The 22,651-nt window shown below is 40.1% G+C and overlaps 1 protein-coding gene and 1 long non-coding RNA gene across 4 annotated transcripts; both read right to left on the bottom strand.

The window, feature by feature from the left end:
* Positions 1–312: 312 nt before the first annotated feature.
* On the bottom strand, positions 313–6,970 carry LOC136791094 (uncharacterized). The gene is made up of 4 exons (XR_010832336.1): positions 6,032–6,970; positions 4,535–4,577; positions 2,827–2,955; positions 313–1,934 (listed from the first exon to the last, which is right to left on the bottom strand). It is a non-coding gene; the product is annotated as an uncharacterized lncRNA (long non-coding RNA).
* Positions 6,971–8,996: 2,026 nt separating this feature from the next.
* On the bottom strand, positions 8,997–22,099 carry LOC136791080 (ubiquitin carboxyl-terminal hydrolase 42-like). Of its 3 annotated transcripts, XR_010832324.1 has the most exons (18): positions 21,139–22,099; positions 20,050–20,311; positions 19,142–19,342; positions 17,946–18,056; positions 17,683–17,785; positions 17,452–17,519; positions 17,225–17,295; positions 16,608–16,690; positions 15,267–15,378; positions 14,766–14,906; positions 14,472–14,572; positions 13,870–14,011; positions 12,909–13,190; positions 12,021–12,115; positions 11,538–11,692; positions 9,811–10,093; positions 9,240–9,489; positions 8,997–9,079 (listed from the first exon to the last, which is right to left on the bottom strand). XR_010832324.1 is itself a non-coding variant. In XM_066999375.1 (17 exons), the coding sequence occupies exons 1-16, from the start codon at positions 21,877–21,879 to the stop codon at positions 10,636–10,638; spliced, it is 3,498 nt and encodes a 1,165-aa protein (XP_066855476.1). In that variant the 5' UTR covers positions 21,880–22,091; the 3' UTR covers positions 10,021–10,093; positions 10,592–10,635. The 3 variants fall into 3 exon arrangements, 2 of the variants coding, with proteins under 2 accessions (XP_066855476.1, XP_066855475.1); XM_066999375.1 differs by lacking the exons at positions 8,997–9,079; positions 9,240–9,489 and adding an exon at positions 10,592–11,465 and having other exon boundaries at positions 10,021–10,093; positions 21,139–22,091; XM_066999374.1 differs by lacking the exons at positions 8,997–9,079; positions 9,240–9,489 and having other exon boundaries at positions 10,021–10,093; positions 10,592–11,692; positions 21,139–22,091.
* Between the last annotated feature and the right edge of the window lie 552 nt (positions 22,100–22,651).

The following is a 22,651-nucleotide window of genomic DNA, read 5'->3' on the forward strand; positions in this document are numbered from 1 at the left end:
TATAAGCACCCCTCCATCCCAAAAGCTACCCGCCTCCAAGGGGCAACCACCCCTCACTGAGCACATCCTCTGAATTTCTCGGAGCCTGTACCTTTAAACGCAAGCGAGGTAATTTCTACCAATCACAACCAAGATACGCATGACTGGAGTCACTCAAGCTCCACCTAAAAGATAGAAAATAATATAAATTGGCTTAAGAGAAAGGGAATGTTGGGGAAGATACTGTCACGAAGGATACCTTCTGACATCAGTCGACAGGCTGAGCCTCTCACCCCTCCCCCCCCCCGCCCACTGGGATGCTGCGAGGTAAGATCTGAACGCTTGGTTATACCAGGCGTCTCCACGGAAACTTAGAAATCTCTAGCGTCTTTATGCTTTTTAACATCTTAATACCTAGGCCGTGTACCTGTGCATTTCATGCATGCTAGCTTGCTTTTGCAGACAGTGAATTTATCACTGGCAATCCAAAGGACCTGTGTATCTGTTGCCGTAATAAACTGCACTTAATTGCATTGTTCCTGGCCGTGACAGTTCTCCTTGAACGCGACTAGAGCGAGGGCGTGCTGCGTTGGTGGTGGATCCGTGGCCGTGATAGTTCAGTACCCTGAAGCCGACCGCACCCGTAACGGTCAATCGGCTACACCCCTTAATGCGACACTACTAAAGGAAGAAGATGACAGGGCTTGCATTAGGCACGAGTTGCATTAGGCTTTGCATGTGAAAACATCCCCAAATAATTTCACATGGATTTAACGTTTTTAAAGGGAAAAAAACAGGAAGGTGTAGTCTTTCTGTAAGCTACAGCCCTAGATAGTTAAGGCATCAGCATTCATTCCTTTGCTTGACAACAAACTATGAACATACAGAAGAGTTAAATATTTTCATTGCATTCTTAAAGGCGATTTTTCAGACTTGTGCTTCAGTTGTTGGAGTTGAAGAAATCGGTAGACGCCCTTACTTTTACGTTAAGACCAAAATCTTTATCTAAGATTGTGTTATCTAACACAACTAAACTCCCACCCCCACATGTCTTTTTGGAACTTCTGAAAGATCTTTCTGCAGTCCCACTCTGATGGTCTTTCAGTTGTTGAACCTGAGCTGTGCCTACCGCACCAACGAATGCTTTCATGACACAGTATTTTGTCAAAGCAGTTTTGCTTCTTGGAGCTACAGAAGCAGCTCTGGCTACATGATAGGGAACTGTGCTGCACTGGCAAAAACAGACTTACTTACAGACTTAACACCACTTGCTAACTTGATCTATTTCAAATCTCATTTTAACTTTAAAGAGCAATCAGTTTTGCGGTTCCTGTCTTACTAAGTTGCCTTGTTTTGCATGGAAGGTCAGCCTGTGAATGTTTTGCTTTATTGCATGCTTCAAAAAAAGGCTGAGAGGAAGAGACTGGAGGAACCTTTTCTATTCTATAGACTTTCCCCCACGAATGTGGAATTGCAGGCTACTTGGATGAATGTTCGAATGTAAGGGAGCAAGCCTCAGCCAAAGGAGGTAGAATCCTTGCTTAAGAGGAAGTAGCAGTGTGGGGACATCTTTGCTTAATGGGAGCCGTTTAAACTCTTCATAGAAACTCAATAAGCTCTACATCTTATGTTTGGAAAGCAGTATGGTTACGCAGCTGCTAACCTAATGACTTGAGTCTTCTGCTCTGCAACCACGTTTTGTTTTCAAGCAGTGCATACATCAGTTTAGGCTTTGGACAAGGAGATTTGTAATGCAAATAGTGATAAACCAGAATCAGTGCTACTGACGAGTGTAATGGTGAAATGCAGCAAATCAAGTGTTCCTGGAGAACTGTGAGATTACAAAACCAATAAGCCATGAAGCACTTTTTTTTTTTTTTTTTTTAATCAATTCTTATATGCTGAAATAACACCTTCAAGAAAATCTGTTTATCCAGCCAGGCGACGGTGTCTACCTGTAAGCACAAAGGAAACGCCTTGAGAGTTCGTTTGCTGTATTTGAAGTTCTTATACCCTGCAGAAATAATTATTTAGAGTAACATGTAACTGAGGAGATCGTAGCAGGAAGTATATTATTTCTAGCATTAAATTGCTGCCCCGTTGCCAGTGCAATCTAGGGAGAGAACTGTATATAATAGTTAAACTCCCCTGGACTGACTTAAATTTTAAAATATTCTGACAAAGTAAGCTCTAAATCACTTGACATTTTGAACAGTTTTAAACGGGTACAAAACCGAAGCTTTATAAACCAAGCAGCATTTATAATGCTTCATATATAAAAACAATGCCTATTTTTAAGATTTGTTACATATCTATGTAGATACGCTTGCTGGAAAAGCCAGGTCTGTTGTAGACCAAATGCTGCAGATTAAGACTTGTGGCTTACCAGTTCCATTTCTGTATTTTCTTGGAAAATGTTTCGAGTTAGAGTTTAAATATAAAATGTAAATACTGTACAGATATATATTGAAATAAGTATTTCTTGGTGTACACAGGTGATTTGCATGACAAATACTCTGTATCGATCATTGTTAAAAACGCAATGTTCTGTGTAAATCCACTGCGTATTAATCTTTTCATTTATCATCAAGAGCTGTTACTTAAGCCTGGACATTCTCAAAAATAAAGTGTGAAACTATATACCATTGTGTAGCTCCTCCTTTATCAAGAGTACATGCAAGATAATTGCTCCTTTTTTTTTTCTTTCTAGAGGATGATTCAATTTTATAGCATGGATTATAACCGCTCTTGCAAGTGACCTTCTTTTAAGCACAACAGTTTAAATGATCAGGTTACAGAGAAAACCCTTTCACTGCAAAATAGATTCAATAAAGACTTGTGGCTTACCAGTTTCATTTCAAAACCCAAGGTGTTGGGTTTGATGGAAAAATGGTTGGTTTGGATGGTAAAAAGGTCGTCCGTTTTGATGGTAGGTTTAGTCTGAGTATTGAAGGCTTCCATCAGTAAGCTCTGCATCTGAAAGACAAAGGGAAGAAATGTCATTCCCTGTTGTGATACTCAACATGGAACTGTCTGGCTCAGTGGTTTTCTTTCTAAAGAGAGAAGTCACAAGCCTGCACACAGCTTGATCTGCTCTCTGACTACAGGGCTGAACTGACTGGAGAAGGCAGCTTCCAAAGCCCTCCCATTAAACTGACTGCATTTCAGTTCCATGCTAAAATTGGTCAACTGTACAGAATATTAGGACAAAGCTACCTGTTTTGATAGCAAACGGTAGACCTTAGGTAAGTTGCATTCATTTGAAGGTTTGACTGGACGGCATCCTTGTTTTACTAGTGATCTTGTGGTCAAGCTGACCAAATCCTAGCCACAGAACAGAAGCGTTCAGAAACTGGCTAGAGAGAGCACTTATTAGAGAGAGCAGGAATTTAACTGCTTTAACGCTGCTCTTTCTCTCACGTATCTGGAATTTCCTTAAATCACAAATTATCACTAGCTATCCTTGTTAATTTATTCAAAGTAACATGAGTCCAGGTGAAAAGGCACACTCTAACAAGTCCTCAGTTGTTCCTAGTCTGCTCCTAGCTTACTTGAGAGGTTCAATACAGTAAGAAATAAATAAATAAATAAATAACCTGCTGAAGTGGCCTTTTTTCAGATTAGATTCCACCATTCAGAAAATCCTGCTTAAGAGATGTTTTTTCTTTTCTTTGAAAGACTGACCTTCCCCCACATGAAACTAATTAGTATCTTTAGGCTTGATGAAATACATGAATTCCTCAATTTACCAAAATTGCTTTGCACAGCCCTCCCATCCTGCTTATGTTGCAAGCAGCGTATCTAAGTGGGGTACTGTTGGGGTACATCTCTTTCACTCATATGTAGCCCAGTGATCCCAATGCCCTGGACTTGTGTAATGTGTGCAAGACATTTACTTTCTCCCTATACTTTTGACTGGTTTAGAATAAGCGAGTTCGCCATCTGCTGGCCAGAGAATTCACCGAAGCCCAAAGAGCATTAGAGCAGACGCATTTTCTTCTGTGCTATTCCTGATTTATCAGCTAGAAGAGACACAGTTTAGTACAATCAGGATTCTTTTGACATTAGTAGCATAAAAAGTCTATTTTTGCAACACTGGTATTTGAAAGACCTCCGTTCAGTCCCTAATTTTGTTCTTGATAATGGGACAGATTGTATTAATGTTTGCAAGAATGTGTGAACAACCAGCCTCCCCTCCATGTCGTATTTTAAGATTAAAACTTGTGGTCGTCCCTGTCTCAAAACACAGTCATGCTTTGCAACAATCGCACTCCCTCTTTAGCTTGAAGGAACTTGTCAGTGCCAGAATCTACTGACTATGGCAATTTACTTCATCATCCAAACCGGGGCAGAATTTTTGAAAACCTCTTGCAAGATTTCACTTCTCCAAACATTATGTAGAAGACATTCAGCTGTAAAGCAAGAAGATGAAGTCCTTTGTTTCCTATGCCAGAATGACATTTTCAACACTGAACAGGATTGTCACCGACCGTTAACTGGTTGTTAAGTTGTGGCTAGGTATAAAATGTAGAAAATGTTTAAAAATAAAACTTGCCTTTGGATAGTGAACTGTCTTCTTCGGGGATTACTTCAGTTACCTGTAAGAGGAAAACAGATGATTTGGGGGGGTTGTTTGTTTTTAAGAACGGGTGCAGTCTTGCCAGTAATTTAGCTGGTATTTTTCAAAGTGACCTCTTAGAAACTTTACAGCACTGTTGAATCAACATGTCTCTAACCCTACAATTAAATAATGCTAAAAGATGCAGCAATTTATCTTCCTGCAAGTGCTTATTAAGATATCTGAGTAACTGCGACCGTGGCTTCATCACAGATATATATATATATATATATTTAATACTACACACTTCTGCTCAGAAAGAAAATCACGGAAAATGTAAAATTTCATTTGAGATGCTGAATTTGTTGCAGTGTGAGATCTTCTTCATCACATGATTCTATTCGTAATTAAACCATATTATCTACTGAGAGACCAAGATTACGACAAGAACAGCACAGAGTTCAGCATGAAGCCGATCAGGAGCTCAAGTTTGTACTTATTTTTTTGTAAGGAGATGTACCAAGCTGGCTTTTTTATTGTTTCATCAGCACATTTCTAAGCCTATACGAGCAGGGGGAAAAAAAAAAAAAACAAAAAAAACCCAAGTAGAACAATTGCAGGGCTCCTCAGTTTACAGCATGAGGTCGCTTTTTCCAGGTGAAAAGCGGAGCCATAAGTGGCAGTACACTAAAGCCCTGGCACGTGGAGATCCGAGAGGAGAGCTGTTTGGCCCTCCTTTTCACTCCTGGGAACCACATACCTCAAAACCCACAGACTATGGGATATATCTCAGAGAAATCTTGGGAAAGGAGAGCATGAAGAGCATGTTTGTAAATTTATTTCTCCCTGGGCTTCTTCTGCTTCTCCAAGAAATACTTGTTTGAATATAACTTTGGCAGCAGTACTTATGCTGTTTTGCACCTACCACATTTAAAACTCCTACAAAAAACTGAAAAGTTAGACTGAAAAGCATCTCTTTCCGTTCTACTTTGTAAAGCTGCATGTTTTCCTCATGCAAAACAACAGGGGAATGGAAGCTAGAAAAGGAAATGCTGAATGTAAAACAAAACAAAACAAACCTCAGCCCTCCAGGACAAAAGCCGATAACTAAGTGCTTTCTAACATGCTGATTAGGTTTCAAGAGGATACCGCTTTAAATAAGTGTAATTGTCTGTCCATAGGCAGAAGCTGAATAATGGCAGGATGAATATCTATACTTAATTTTTTGTTACTGTCTTCCTGTAGCACACAGGGACTTGTTACGTTTAGGGAAAATGCTAACCTAATGGAGGGTTTAAACCATAAGCTAGTTTGTTATACCAAAATGACTGAGAGAACAAAGCATAAAGTGTTTTCAGATTTCTAGTACACCTTGATTGCTATCCATTAAACTTAAGACAGGTTAAACAAAGCACAGGAAATAAGAGAACTCCTAGTCCCACAACTGGCAAATTGTGCGCACACTTTCCATTCCTGAGAAAATAATACACAAACCTGAAAAATGCATTTAACTGAGAAAACGAAGACATCCTTGTCCTATTGGAAGACTAAGGTGACAGCTCTTGGGCTCAGTGATTTTCAGATAAGCTCCAGTCTTCAACTTGCAGACACCAGTGACAGCTCCTTTTTTTGCATTGAAAGGGAAAATGTTTCAACAACACATTGAAAACATACTTAAGGGACAAGAAACAAAATCAAGACTGCAGTGAGAAGGAAAACAGAAAAACAATACTGGGAAAAAAAAAAAAAGAGAAAAGAGAAAAGACCTTGGTCTTTGTATCGACCAACGAGATAAGCCTTACACATTTTTAAGTTTATTTTTGACGATTGATTGATGCGTTACCAGATATTAAGTACTAATCAAGAGCAAATATTAACACTAGTAAGAATAAATCCGATCCACCAGCCCTTATTCAAAATACATCAATTTCTAATTTGGAGACAACGTCTCTCTGACAAGGAAGTAGAAAAGCTGTAAATACCGATATAGTTTCCTCTCCCGATGTTCCATATACATACCGACGCTGTTCCTACACCTACACTCTGAGCATAAATTTATGTTGACATGAGTATCGGGTGTTATTTCTCTCTCTGTTTGCCTTGAGAGACTCTCCTCCTGTCCACTGAAAAGTAAACTCAAGATTCCAGATCAGTTAAGACAGTTGCTAGCCCCCCATTCAGAGTTCTGCAGCAGCACTGTTCAGATTTTTCAGCAGTCTCTTTACAAAATGACCACTTATAAGTGTACAAAAACACTTATCACCTAGCTTCTCAGTAGGTACACGTTTGGCCTCTCTTAAGCAGAGAGTCAATCACAGCTTAAGATTTTATACAAGATCCCATTTTCAAGTTTGGGGTTATTTCAGAAAATCTTTTTGCCTAGAAACAGTACTACTAGTAACACTTGAACTGGTTTGCCAGCACAACCTTTTACCCTGTTAGAAATGATGTTGACTTCTACCTTCATGTAGCATACATAGTGTCCTGTGCGACAGTTGATTCCATGATGCACCAGCACCGCATATAAGGCGTAGAGGAGTGGTTCTCCACTTGACTGAGACATGTAGGCTCAGAGGTCCAAATACTCAGGATATTTTACCTCCTAAAGAGAGACCAAGAAGATAGAAAAATTATATCAGAGTACTTCGCGGACTAGCCAGAGAAAAACACTTCCAAAAAACAGAGACTGGAATTATATGAATATATTTCTTGATTCACTAAAAATAAGTCTTCCCATAAGCAATGTTTAATACTAGAAGTTGCAGACAACTGTTTCCTGATGAATTAGCCTTCTCAGAGGAAAGTATATGCTTCTTGTCAAGCAGGAACTTTACTGATATTAAGAGAAAAATGAAAAAAAGAGAAAATGAAAATAAAAGCAGACCATTTCTCTATATTCTTAAGGTATATTCTTAATATACCTTGTTGATCTTTCCACCTGTGAAATCTGCAAATCTTTTCAGTGATATTGTGAGAACGTTGGAAGAACGGTGTATGGTAAATCTCTTGGATGCAGGAACCATCTTTTTACACCTTAAAAACAAGCAGAGACAAGTGTTTGAAAGCATCTTCTTTTTCGCCCCCAAAACAAACTCCTTTTAATGTCTCACGCATGCTTATGCTATTTGAATGATATTTACTTGCATCATGTGTTTGGTTTTTTCTTTCCATAAACCCATGCACTGCATGTCACGTTTGTTAATACAGAGAAGAAGGTAAGTTTTACCAACAACTCAGAGCACAGCGGGAACAGGAATCTCTCACGAAAGCATATTACCAGGGAGTTATAAAATATAAACAAAAAATAGTAAAAATGAGTTATATATAAGACTAATAACAGTTATCAGCAATGGAAAAAGTACCGTACATGTGCAAGGCCTTTCCTTTTAAGCTCACAAAAAGACAGAAAATTCTGGCTTTAAGTGTGACTGAACCGATCACACCTCAAAGAGCACGTTAAGGAAGGACCATGCAATTCAGATGTGAGGTGCTATTACAGTTCTTTCTCTTCCTCAGACATCACTTATGAGAATCCTGAATACGCTGCATGTTGCTTTCTAGGATCCGCAGGCTAAGACGAACCTGGGATTAAATTGCTTTAATAACCTATTGGACGCTCTTGATTCGACACCTTAATTTCCTTAGTATCCAACAACAAGAAGTGGATACTGCATTTTTCATTTAGAGGGGTCAGGCATGAATCCTACAGAACTGAGCCGGGCACTCTGTGCTTTTCTGAGGGGATGTTTGACTAACAGCTTGTTTTGCCAAACCATCTTATGCAAATGTTCAATTGTTTCTCACATACGTAGAAACATCTTACATATTGATCAGCACAGAGAGCGCCTGAACTCAACAGGCTTTCCCTGTGCACGGGTTAGGCTTAAGGGAGCTCATTTCGGACATTAGTCCACATCGACAGGTTTCACAGTTCAAGAGCTGTGCAAGACGCTGTTTAGTGAGCCAGCACAGGCTGCTAACATTCATTACCACAGAGCCAGCTCACATTCCCTGACACTCAATCTAACTTTGTTTCACAGTGAACGCTAGGACCTGCAGCAACCTGCTGCTGCCTTCCACTCCAAATCATTCTCCACAGCTCCTTGCTTCAGCTCACCTCTACTTACTGGGCATGTCTTTTCACTTCTGCCAATATGAATATTTCAGCATGCAGCTACACGCCTAGGAAGCTTGACAAGCCATGGTGCAGACAATGCTACGAGAAAAGTCCAATATCAGCTAATAGCCACTCTTCTTAGATTTCCAAAACAGATGTAACGTTTTCAAGTTTGGGATTATTTCCGTGCACCAGTTGTTTAAACAAAATGAAGCAACAACAACAACAACGAAGCTGCGTCTCCTTATTTCTAAATGAAGTTAAAAGATAACTTATGCTCTAAGTCATGCAATACATAAAACTAATATCTAGCATTAAGACATAATTAGTTAATAATCTCACTCGCTACATTTGTAGCAATTCTCTCCATCCAGCTCTTCAGGTTTCACAAATAGTTCTAGAGCTCTGGTAACAGATGAAACCGCCTAGAGGAGCGAGAGAGAAGAGCGTAAAGTCACTGTAAATTCAAAATTCCAGAGACGCACTAGGAGTTTATAAGAGAACCTGACTAATACATACTTAAGCGATCTACTATGAGCACTGTCAAGAAGGAGGCAGAAAGAGCATGCTCAGCGTTTACCTCACCTGGAAGTCATTTTACTTTGAAACAAATCATTTTCCAGTAACGCAGACAGCATCTATAGTGTGCTTTGTCATCAATACTGGCAACAAATCCAGCAGTCTAACAATTAGATGTATATTGAGGTAGAACAACAAAGAAGTTTTGACAGTATCATAATTTGTGCAGACATAAAATTCTTTCCGCTTAAACCCAATGCAAATTTGGAGACTCTTTACATGGCTTCCATCAGCGCATTCCTCTATATTCTTAAACCTATAATAGCAGGGAAAAAAAGAAAAAGACAAAAAAAAAAACAAAAAGGAGAAAAAAAGCAGGATTTTTACATAGTACATATTTTTACATATTACATAGTTTACATATCCCTCCACATGCTGTTCTGAATAATAGCCAAAATATTCATAGCCACTGTATTTGTTCTCCCCACACAGCTGAAAAAACAACATTTGAAACATATTTTTCAAAACATATTTTAATATCCAGCAGACTGTTCAGTCATCAAGCATTTAAAGACTGTTTTAGATAATCTCTAGATTAATCTAAAAGGAATCCCATAAACATGCTGCAGCCGCTTACCTTTAATATACTCGCTGGATGCGATGTTTCTTCCTTTCACCTGCACTGGAAGGCTTCCCTTCCTTGTGAGGTTGTTTACTGCCCTCACTTCTGCATTGCTCTCATAAAGAGCCATCTGGAGGATGGGATTCTTCCTTCTTCTCCCGGGTTTTCTTCTGGAAACGAGGATCTAAGTGTTCCAAGAAGCCTTTCACTTTCCTGATGTTTCTCCTTTTTCTTCTTTTTGTTACGCTTGCGATTGGCATTGTCAAAGTGGAGCGCAGAGAAATACAAATCATAAAGTCTGAAAGAAACATGCAAGTTAAAAAGAGAAAAAAAGATGTGGCACTTGTTGCATACAGGAAACTTTATTTATTTTACCACAGGCGATGATTTGCCGCATGTCAGCTATTTTGTGGTACTTTGTGCACATGTAACTTCCTTTAGATGCAGCAAACTTAAGCCCTCAGATTGAAGGACCATAGGTCCTGGTTGGTACACAGATCATTAACAATGGTTAGCTCTGGAATATGTGCAAGTAAAAAAAAAAAAATATTTTAACCTAATCCAGAATGGTGTGCAGATGTGATTCGAACTACGTGGTCCAAAGCTAGTGCTCTGACACAATTCAGCAATACCTTTCCTGTCTTCACTGATCAACCTAATGATCCCCAGTCATGATCCCCAGCCAGATTATGCTATCTAAATAACTCAGAAACTATGAAAAAAAAAACAAAACATGAGAAGCACCCAGAAAAGAATTAGGAAAAAAAATGCTGATTAGGCTGGAATCCCTGCTTACTTGGAATCCTTCTCTCCCTGTTTATCTTCAGACTTCTTTTTCTTCTAGAACTTCTTATATTTTTTCATGTTTTCACCACCTAAAAGCTCCTTTTCTACCTTTCTGCGTTGCCTTTCTATTTCACTTTCACTACCTTCTGCACGAGTATATTGTCTTTTTCTGTTTCCTTCTTTTGCCTTTTTCTGGCGACAGTTCTCCAAATGAGCTGACACAGGTGGAAGTGCATGTCTCTCACGCGAATGTTTTCCAGAATGTTGCTGAGCTACTGAGCAACGATGTGAGTCTGCTCTGGGTGTGCTAAAGTGATGTACATCTTCCTCTCTCAAGAGGGAACCGTGAGGCCATCTGCTTTTGTAATGATAACGCTTATGTGACCTGCTGGAGTAAGTCTGAGTCAATTTGTCAAAGTCTTTATCACCGTGAGAGAACTTTCTCTCTCTACTGTCTCCTGCTGCATGAGGTGAATAGTAATCCTTGTAATAGCTACATTTTTCCCATTTCCGTGGTTCATCTTGATAGTATCTTTCTCTGCTCCAACTTCTTTCCCCTTTGGAATGGTAATATCTAGCGCTATCTTGTTCTGATCTTCCTCTGCTTCGAGATCTGTACTTTGAATATTTTACTGGTCTTCTGCCATTATCAGGGCTGTTCCTTTCACTATGGGAAGATCTGTACCTGCTTCCCTCCCAATACTCCTGCTTGTGACACTTTTGCTTAACAACTTCCACACTCCGAGAGCACCTTCTCTTGATGGAATGACCATCTTTTTGACTCTCCTTCTCTTCAGTAGGAGAATGTTCCCTCTTTCTCTGGTAACGCTCTTTGTCAGATTTTTTAGTCTCGTCCTTTGTATCTTGGCATCTATCTGTAACAGCTAAGGAGGAAAGGTTTTTAGAACTACATTCACTGTCAGACTTTAGAGGGGAAGTTTGCCGCAATTTCTCACCAGTCTCAGAAGACTCTTTGATGTAGAAAACATTTTCTTCTGAAATCAGTTCATGTTCTTTTGATCTTCTTGGTTTCTCCTTGTCTCCACGGTCATCACATTGGTACTGTTCAAGGTATTCATCATTCTCAGTAGATTTCGGAGGTCCCGGGACACTGCACAAAATAAAAACACGTTTCCGTCTCCCTCCACCTGCTGCTCTGAGAAAAAAGGGGTGGGGGCGACGGGGGAACAGCCAATGTTTCTCCAGATAATGGAGAAAAACGGAAAAACATTCTATGAAGAAACACAAGTTCTCCGCGAGGCACCAGCCTGCATCAGAGTGCTATGCACAGTGTCGATCATTAGTTCTGTTCGCAACACTGGCCATACAGTACGGAATTCTACTGATTTAAATCCTTCCATTAAATAGTATTAGTAGACAGATAAAACCGCAATGAACTTCCATAAAATCTTGTCTTAATCAGACTGTGCTCATTTTACCTTATTTCCTCTGACAAGCTGTTCAGCTGGCTGGCCGTGAGGGATTCCATGATGACTTCTCGAGGGACTGGAGGCATAGCTCCAGGCATCTGCAACTAAAACGCACAAGTCAGCAGACAGAAAAAATACCATTTGTGCTGAGGACTAGTCTTCTCAGAATTTCTACATTAAATGCTAAGCAAGATCGCTTTGTGTTGTATGCATTATCTACACTTCAAAGATAACGCCAACTCACCTCCCAAAATCTACTTTATGAAACTTAAGAATTTTTATCTCAGCTCAGCTTAAGCTGACAAGTTCTAATGTCAGCTCAGCTCTGCAAATTCTAATGGCATAGTATCACAAAGGGTTACGATCAAATTTGTGCTGTGTTTTCTCAGCATTTCGCCTGAATTAGGAACATGATAAACACTCCCGAATACATCGTGGGTGAGAAATTCTCGATGGAGCAAACTACTATGTTTCAAGCAATCCGTTTGTTTTAGAAAAGAACATCTCACAAGGTTTAACAGGTTCAACTTGGCAAGTGGAATCATCAAGTTTCAGTCCGTTTTCTTTAGATTCATGAACTAAACTAATAGCACCATTCAGTGAATCAGTGTTTGGCAGCTCATGCTGGGATCTTCCTTCATCAGCATTCTGACAGGAAGAATGGGAATTCTGCAATGTACGGACTACCTTTCCAACCAAAATTCCACATTGCATTGCAATTCCTTTTAAATAAGCCCTTTGACTCCTCCTCAGATTTTCCTGAAGATTCTGCACCGTAAGGGACTGTGTTATCAGAGCTGAGTTTAGGATTTCCATTCACCTTTGGCTCCACAAAAATTTCAGCAGAAACTCTTTTTTTTTTTTTTTTTGTATTTGTATTTGCTTCATTTGCTTTACCGAATTTGTGATTGTGGATGAAGGAACAGCCTTGTAGAGATCTTCATCCTCCACAGCACTGCTAAGACAGTCAGGCTGTGACACAGTCTGACGAGCAGGCAATTTATTGTGAATACTGATGGTGATCTTCTGGTTTTTTGACGTATCAGTAATTGAAGGCCTGGTAATCGGCTGTTCTTGAACACAGGCCATTGGTGGTGCTGAAGATGGCCTTTTTAGGGTGACACCAGTGGTATTTGCATCCTCTTTTATGGATCCATTTCCATTTAAACGACTTGAATTCTGTATTTAAAAAGAAGAAATTGCAAGACGGGTTAATGGAAACACTCCATTTAACATTTTTAAACATGTCATTCTCCTACTAAGTATTTCTACAAATGGTCTTAACACCTAAAAAGCAAAAAACACTGCCCTTAAAAGATAAATGCAAGTCCCATAAGTGTATTTAATTCCTGCTTTTGGTTTACTGCATATTGATATCAAATTAACATCATTTTTGAAAACCATCCAAACAACTTAACATTGCCTAAAGCTATTCCCAAATATATTTAGTTTCCCCTTTAAACATACCCCAAAAAGCCTGGAATAATTGTTCTGGTGCTCAGGAATAAGACAATTTGGTTTCCCTGTCTTAGCTAAAGTGACGTCGATAGGAAAAACAAGTCCTCTTTTAAATGATTCGAGGATTAGTACACTCTACTTAAATTGTCAAAGAGCGTAGCTCTCTGTGCTTTACAAAGCTGTCTAGGAGGTATAAACAATGGAGTCGCATGGCTGCGCAATTCAGCAGTAACCACTGTTTGAATGACTCTGGCTGTAGCATGAGGGCTGTGAAGACAGCTGCAGCGTGGGAAGGAAAACAAAACAAAGATGCCAAAAACCAAACAAAAAACCCCACACCAAACCCCAAACCCACTGTCCGTTTGGTGCCATTATCTGCCCTCCCGCTTCCCTAAATTACCTTAATCATATGAGGAGGAAGTCGTGGTCCCAGAAATCCAGCCTGCTTACTGTTAGCCCCCCGCTGACCAGGGGGGAATGAACAGGGATAAGACGGTGCTGCTAAGTAAAAAGCACGTTCTCCGAGCGTCAAATCATAGCGCCTTCAGAAAAGAGCAGTGATCTCAGTTTAGTTTTTCTTTCGGCCTACTCTTGGATTAAATCCCATCCTATAATTTTATAGGAACAGTTCATATGATATGGAAGCCTTCTCTACAGAAGACTTAGCCAAGACTACAAACTGAAAAGTAGGTAACAGTCTTCCTACTATGACTATCACTTTCAGAGCAATAATTCATTCTTACACCACAGATGGCCTTCATTTCTCTCCTTCTCTAAATTAGCCAGCTACAGATAACACATATACAGCAATTTACACAAGTGCTGCAGTTTAAGGCCAAGCAACAAAAGATAATAAATGACAGAGAATTTCAGGTTAGACAGAACTGAATTAGAGAAATAATCATCTTTTCCTGGGAGAGAAAGAAAAACACTTGCAAAAAGAAAAGTATCAATAACAGGAGAGTAAATCTCTTCTGAACACATTTGAATACTTGTTATTACCTGATATAAAAAAGTAAGTAAGCTTGCTGACCAAGAACTCTTTTAATGTCAGTACGGACTACTTTTGCATCATTCATCTGATACCAAAGTCCATTACCAGCCTGCAAATAAAGACAACGATATCTTCAGATGAATTGCATGTTTTCCAAATGAAATCACAGATAGCAATAAAATACACACGTGTCAAATAAACATATAATGAAATCTTTTTCCCTAGAAACAGTACTACTAGTAACACTTGAACTGGTTTGCCAGCACAACCTTTACCCTGTTAGAAATGATGTTGACTTCTACCTTTATGTAGCATACATAGTGTCCTGAGCGACAGTTGATACCATGATGCACCAGCACCGCATATAAGGCATAGATGAGTGGTTCTCCACTTGATTGAGACATGTAGGCTCGGAGGTCCAAATACTCAGGATATTTTACTTCCTAAAGAGAGACCAAGAAGATAGAAAAATTATATCAGAGTACTTCGCGGACTAGCCAGAGAAAAACACTTCCAAAAAACAGAGACTGGAATTATATGAATATATCTCTTGATTCACTAAAAATAAGTCTTCCCATAAGCAACGTTTAATACTAGAAGTTGCAGACAACTGTTTTCTGATGAATTAGCCTTCTCAGAGGAAAGTATATGCTTCTTGTCAAGCAGGAACTTTACTGATATTAAGAGAAAGAATAAGCCGTAGTCGTTAGTCTACAATTATTGTCTGAAAATATTAACAACTTTCAGCTTTGGGGGATGTCCCATTACATGATGACAAAGTTGCATTACAGCGGGAAATATACCTTGTTGATCTTTCCACCTGTGAAATCTGCAAATCTTTTCAGTGATATTGTGAGAACGTTGGAAGAACGGTGTATGGTAAATCTCTTGGATGCAGGAACCATCTTTTTACACCTTAAAAACAAGCAGAGACAAGTGTTTGAAAGCATCTTCTTTTTCGCCCCCAAAACAAACTCCTTTTAATGTCTCACGCATGCTTATGCTATTTGAATGATATTTACTTGCATCATGTGTTTGGTTTTTTCTTTTCATAAACCCATGCACTGCATGTCACGTTTGTTAATACAGAGAAGAAGGTAAGTTTTACCAACAACTCAGAGCATAGCGGGAACAGGAATCTCTCACGAAAGCGTATTACCAGGGAGTTATAAAATATAAACAAAAAATAGTAAAAATGAGTTATATATAAGACTAATAACAGTTATCAGCAATGGAAAAAGTACTGTACATGTGCAAGGCCTTTCCTTTTAAGCTCACAAAAAGACGGAAAATTCTGGCTTTAAGTGTGACTGAACCGATCACACCTCAAAGAGCACATTAAGGAAGGACCATGCAATTCAGATGTGAGGTGCTATTACAGTTCTTTCTCTTCCTCAGACATCACTTATGAGAATCCTGAATACGCTGCATGTTGCTTTCTAGGATCCGCAGGCCAAGACGAACCTGGGATTAAATTGCTTTAATAACCTATTGGACGCTCTTGATTCGACACCCTAATTTCCTTAGTATCCAACAACAAGAAGTGGATACTGCATTTTTCATTTAGAGGGGTCAGGCATGAATTCTACAGAACTGAGCCGGGCACTCTGTGCTTTTCTGAGGGGATGTTTGACTAACAACTTGTTTTGCCAAACCATCTTATGCAAATGTTCAATTGTTTCTCACATACGTAGAAACATCTTACATATTGATCAGCACAGAGAGCGCCTGAACTCAACAGGCTTTCCCTGTGCACGGGTTAGGCTTAAGGGAGCTCATTTCGGACATTAGTCCACATCGACAGGTTTCACAGTTCAAGAGCTGTGCAAGACGCTGTTTAGTGAGCCAGCACAGGCTGCTAACATTCATTACCACAGAGCCAGCTCACATTCCCTGACACTCAATCTAACTTTGTTTCACAGTGAACGCTAGGACCTGTAGGAACCTGCTGCTGCCTTCCACTCCAAATCATTCTCCATAGCTCCTTGCTTCAGCTCACCACTACTAGAAAATGAAGCAACAACAACAACAACAATGCTGCGTCTCCTTATTTCTAAATGAAGTTAAAGGATAACTTACGCTCTAAGTCATGTAATATATAAAACTAATATCTAGTATTAAGACATAATTAGTAATAATCTTACTCGCTACATTTATAGCAATTCTCTCCATCCAGCTCTTCAGGTTTCACAAATAGTTCTAGAGCTCTGGTAACAGATGAAACCGCCTAGAGGAGCGAGAGAGAAGAGCGTAAAGTCACTGTAAATTCAAAATTCCAGAGACGCACTAGGAGTTTATAAGAGAACCTGACTAACACATACTTAAGCGATCTACTATGAGCACTGTCAAGAAGGAGGCAGAAAGAGCATGCTCAGCGTTTACCTCACCTGGAAGTCATTCTACTTTGAAACAAATCATTTTCCAGTAACGCAGACAGCATCTATAGTGTGCTTTGTCATCAATACTGGCAACAAATCCAACAGTCTAACAATTAGACGTATATTGAGGTAGAACAACAAAGAAGTGTGACAGTATTATACTTTGCGCAGCAATAAAATTCTTTCCCCTTAAACCCAATGCAGACGTGGAGACTATTTACAGGGGTTCCACAGAAGGACAAAGTCCAATCCACTTTCTAACCACCACCAAGCTCTTATATTTTAACATTGTACGTGGTTTGGTTTTTTAAGTTAAACAAGTTTAATTTAGAAAGTTATACATGTACTTAAACATCATGAATTATATTTACAAAACCTCCTACCTTTACATCCAAAGTGATATCAAGAAATGCCTCATACGTATCCGAAACTGCTTTGCAATTCAAGCACTTCACTGGAAGCAAAATATAAATGCTTAACAACACGTGAAGGAGACTAACTGTCCACATTCAAGTTGTCGATAGATACTACTTCAGACAAACTACAGACTGCTTTACTACCGACAAAAGACACAGATCAGTTCTAAGGACAGGAATATTTTTAAAAGTACCTCTTGATCTTAGAAATCCTCCAAATATTTGATGAATGATGGTGGTAGCTTGAGAAGATCTGTCCAATCTGGAAATAAATTATAATCAGACCTCAGAAGATTTAAGGCACACAGTTAACTCTTCAAAGAGTTTTATGAAAACCAAGGATGACCTAGACTTTCAGTTTTGATAGTAAATAAAGGCCTAAAAGGTGCTAGAGAACGTATAAAAGTGAATTTGTTTATGCTTACTTGGTGCTTCCATTCAAGCACGCTTCCTGCATAGCATCAACAGTATAGCGCAAGAACTCGTGTGCGTCTTCTTGACTGCCAAAACGGAAATGTTGTCCTATTCCTAAATAAGAAGATGATAGTATTCACCTCATTTAAAAATGAAGTAATTCTCCTGTTTCTAAAATCTCTCTTCTTTACAGTGTTAAAACCATTTATACACATCAAATAATTATTTGAAGATTACAAGATGCTGAAAAAGAAACACATCTGAAGCCACTTACGACTGAGATTATTGATAACACGCGTAGGCTCGATGGCATCAACAGTGCAAAGCAGGGCCTGGTTAATGTGAGTCTCCATCGTGCACATCATGCAAAAATCTTGTTCACGACCTGAAGAGTGAAAGAAGAAAGCATCCCAGTCTAGCGAAACAGACATAACTACAAACAAACATATAAGTAACATTTAAACTATAGATACAATATCCACTCTCCTTGTCCCAACAGTCTCCTAACATTTCATTTCACACAACTTTATAGAATAAAAATATCCATTAAGCCTGTATTCAAGTGCATTTTGTGATGAGAAATCTAAAAGACTACTGCAAAGTCACGTTTGTAAAGGCTGACAGGAATGTGAACTCCACAGGTTGCAAAATGTATGAGGAAAGAATATTTGACCTTGATGATACAGCATTAAGAGAACGTGGGTTATTTTCAGCACAGTGCTGTCAGGTGAGCTTCATGATACAGAGCTACGAGTCCTTTGGGAAAAAGGAAAAATTACAGTAATGTATGTAATAGTACTTCTGCCCTCCTTTTTTCAACAGGATTCTTAACTGAAACGATTTCTATATACAGGAAGAAAACAGTTAAATTTCTAGGTATCGATACAAAGATACCAGCCTAAAAAGCATACAGGTTTAGTACAACATTTACTTTATAGTACAACATTTTATTTAGGACAAAATCAGTCTAGATTTTAATACAGTCCCACAAAAAAATCTAGTCGTGTTCATAACAGCTCATATTGCTTTCTAGGTTTTTTTGTTTTTTTTTTTTTTTAATTGGTTCAACAACGAACAGACCATTTATTGTAGTGCATTATGGAACCTCGGCTGTGCAGACTAAAGACCTATGATGCCAACATCCTAAATTTTATTGCCTTTCTAGCAGCAGGAAGCCCAAATAGCCCAAATGCCAAATGTTCATTAAATGCATTACTGTCCAATGCACTTCATTATTCCCATGAAGCAAGAAAAGATCCTTTTAAAAAAACAAACAAACAAACAAACAAAAAAAACACATGGTGCATTAAACGCACTCCATATGCTATTCCGAGCCCACTGCTAATACAATGCTCAAAGCCAGCGTCTACAGGTAAAATCAGGCAAGTAAGTTTGTCTCACAGAATCACTGCTGTTCTTTCACCTTCACAGCTATCCAACAGATTTAAAATACTGTTAGAAAGTACTCACATGACTGGCTGTGCTCAAGAGAAAGCATGTAATTGGCAAGTGGGGGGGTGTAGGTCAAACACTGTAGAGTAGCATTAAGAAAACACGTGTTGCCAAGATTGTACAGGCCAACTCCAACACTTTGTGTTTCTTGCCAATCCATACGTATCTTCTCAGGTGGAAAAAGAATCCTTTGTGGCGGAGCAATTCCATCATTAACAACTGCAAGAAAGTTATATTTAAAAAGAGATTTTGTTTGTTTGTTTCTAAGAAAGGTATTAAGTATATATAGGTATAGTGAATATATAAAGTATATATAGGCATAGTAAAAATACTATTCTGCGGGAGCACCTAGAGGAACTAGCTACAATCCAAAACAGAAAAACTTATTGCAGACACCTTTAATACCGCCATCTTCAAATTGGCTGGTCAACACAATGTTTTGGGAAAAAAAAGTTTAGTCAACCATTTTAATTTCTTCCTTATTATATGCTTTTTTCCTTATTATAACTTCAACCACAAACTTAGACTTGAAATTATATGGTAATAAATGCAAGGACAATGTAAAAACAAATAACTAGGAATGACGGTACCCCTACAAATATCAGATCTTTTCCTGAGCAATCTTAACATTCAAAAACCTGTGAATAATGGAACCTGTGAATAGCAACAATCAAACACTTTTCTTTGCAAAACAGAAAAGATATGGATGAATCAGTGCATTACAAAATGCTCCCCACATTTCTCTGTCGACTGTAAATATATCAAAATTAATTTCTGTAACGTCAGTCACTTCAGTTGCCTTAGGAGAATCGCTTTGGAAGTCTTTATTCACAGTAGTCCTGTTCTCTATCAGTGCAACAAGCAAGAACTACCACTTTCTACTTTTGTTTTGAAGAAAACGGAGGCAGGATAAAGCGCACACTTACTTAGATCTCTTTGGGCAAAAGGCTTAGATTTTTCAGAGGATCTACAATAAATAGCACCTCCACATCCTTGGGCCACAGAGACTTGGCTTGAATCTTCTGCAGGTGGTATCCGGCCCCAGTTTGCGGTGCGTGACATCAGTTTTTTAGTACTCGGTTTCTTGGATTTGCCAGACCGCCTTGAAGATGGCTTTTTAGACTTTGAAGATTTGGGCTTGTTAACTATGGTCATTGTTCTCATCTGCGACAGAGACAAATGTTCTGGCTGACGTAAGAATACCAAGAAGCATTCCAAGAAGAAAAGAGTAGTAGAAGTCCTGTCACTTAATCTCAAAGAAACGGCCTTGAAGAACTAACTTGCTGGTATGAATGATTTAAAAGGAATCCCCAAACTAAACACACAAAGGAAAAATTTCCATCAAAACTCTATCAGTATTACTTTTAGCTTCTGCAGAACTAGTGGCTGATGCCATTTCTTTCACTTTCGTAGGATTTTAATCCATTACAACTCTGGAGTCTTTTTAATATAAAAATGCAAATGACATTCTCTGAGGGGAATCAGTTATTTATTGCATTTTTGGAGCTTTGCAATTATCTATTAATTATTACCTATTATCTAATAGATAATGGTTGCGATTTATATATAATTGTTGCTCACGCTAGTAATGGAGCACTATTACTTTACTGCCTGCGCTTTTCTGCTTCGTGTGCACAAAGGTACCTGCATTTCGCTGCTACTTTACTTCTGTCTTTCCAGGGCTCACCCCCTACCTCACTGTCTACTGCACCAGTCATGATGGCTTGGTTGTGATTCTATAATGAGCCTAGCTTTTGAATACACTTTTTCTGGGCGTCACTTTGTGATAGCAAGTTAATTTGTGAGGGCTTATCACCTATGACCTGCTTCTCAGTAGGTACACGTTTGGCCTCTGTTAAGCAGAGAGTCAATCACAGCTTAAGATTTTGTCCAAGATGCCATTCACGAAACTGAGTTTAACCTTGACAGAACTGAGTTTAACCTTTAAACCTGAAGCTCCGTTAAAGAATAAAGCAGCACCCAAGCCAGGAAATAGAAGTTAATCGTCACTTTACCCTGAAACGCACGTAAAGCCGGTGAGCTATTCTGTGCTGGCAGGATTGCTGCCGGGATGGCCGACGAGGCGGCGGGCACAGGGGGCCACAGGACCTGCTCCCCGGGGCCACAGGTCCTGTCACAGGGGGCTGCCGGGGGTCTCCAGGCGCCGGGAACAGCGGCAACAGCGGGGACAGAGGGGACAGCAGCGACAGCAGCCGCCACCTCAGCCGAGGCCGTCTCCACAACTGCCACAACGGCCTCGGAACGCCGCCCAACTCGGAGCTCCAGCGTGACGCCTTTTCAACCTGGCCGCGGTGCTCACGGCTAAAAGCAGAGCGTTTCCTCCGGCGTGTCTTTACTGTCGGTGCCGGACCGGCCCGCACCCCGAGCTCTCCCTGCCGGGACGGCTTTGCGGTTGGGGTTTCCCTCCCGCCGCCGCCGCGGGCAGGCCCCGCGCGCAAGCTGTCCGCGCTGGGGAGCGGCATGTCGCCCGCGGCGAGAGCCCGAGGGCGCGACACGAAAAAGCCCCGACACGAAAAAGCCCCGACGTGCGGGCGAGGCGGCGGGGAGACGGCTCTGAGGGAGCGGCCGCTTCGCCCCGCCGTCCTCCTCCCCTCCCGGGCCGCCCCGCCGAGCCCCGTGCGCCTCAGGTGCTGCCCTGAGAGGGCGCTCGGGCACTGGGACAGCTGCCCAGGGCAGTGGTCGTGGCACCGAGCCTGACGGGGGTCCAGAAGTGTTTGAACAATGCTCTCAGACATAGGCTCTGCTTTTGGGGTGGTCCTGTGTGGAGCCAGGAGTTGGACTCGCTCATTATTGTGAGCCCTTTCCACCTTGGGATGTTCTCTGATTCTAGGTCAGCAATCCATTATCTGATGAGAGGTGTGGAGTCATTCGAAGGGAAGAGAGACCAAAACACTTCTGGTTTCCAGAAGCGGGTATTTGGTAACCAAACCGATGATTCCTTTTCTTCTAGAGCGAGTAGCAGCAGGGATCCGCTTTACAATATGCTGGCAACAAGGAAACGAAGAATTGCAAACAAGACGTAGGACTTGAGCAGCAGCTTGTATACATGCATCAGCTTATAAATGAGCACACAGCTGAGCGATAATGCAAAAATTGGACAAACTAAGAGAAGACGTTAACTGTAAATTTTATAGGTATACACTTTACTATGACGTAAGAACTGGGCAAGACCTTTCAGGGAAAAGAGCTGTTGGCATGTAATTTGAAGTAAGCTTCAAATCCCAGAGGATGATTTTGTTGGAACTTTATTCAGCTGAAAACGTGGAAGCCTTGTTTCTGCTTGTGTTAGTTACAGCTCCAGTTTACTTTGGTTGGGAGGGAAGGCATTCCAGGCTAATGTGCTGTACCTGTTCCTTCAGCTCGTTGTCCATAAACGGAGGAGCAAATGAAATTCTTTGAATCTCCATTAAATGCAGCACTACAAAGCGGAGTAGAGGGCGATTTGGCACTTAATTTTTCTGTAAGCAGAAAACCCAACAGAATCTCCACAACAGTTTTCAAATCTTG

Source organism: Anser cygnoides, chromosome 6, assembly GCF_040182565.1.
Source record: "Anser cygnoides isolate HZ-2024a breed goose chromosome 6, Taihu_goose_T2T_genome, whole genome shotgun sequence".
NCBI lineage: Eukaryota > Metazoa > Chordata > Aves > Anseriformes > Anatidae > Anser > Anser cygnoides.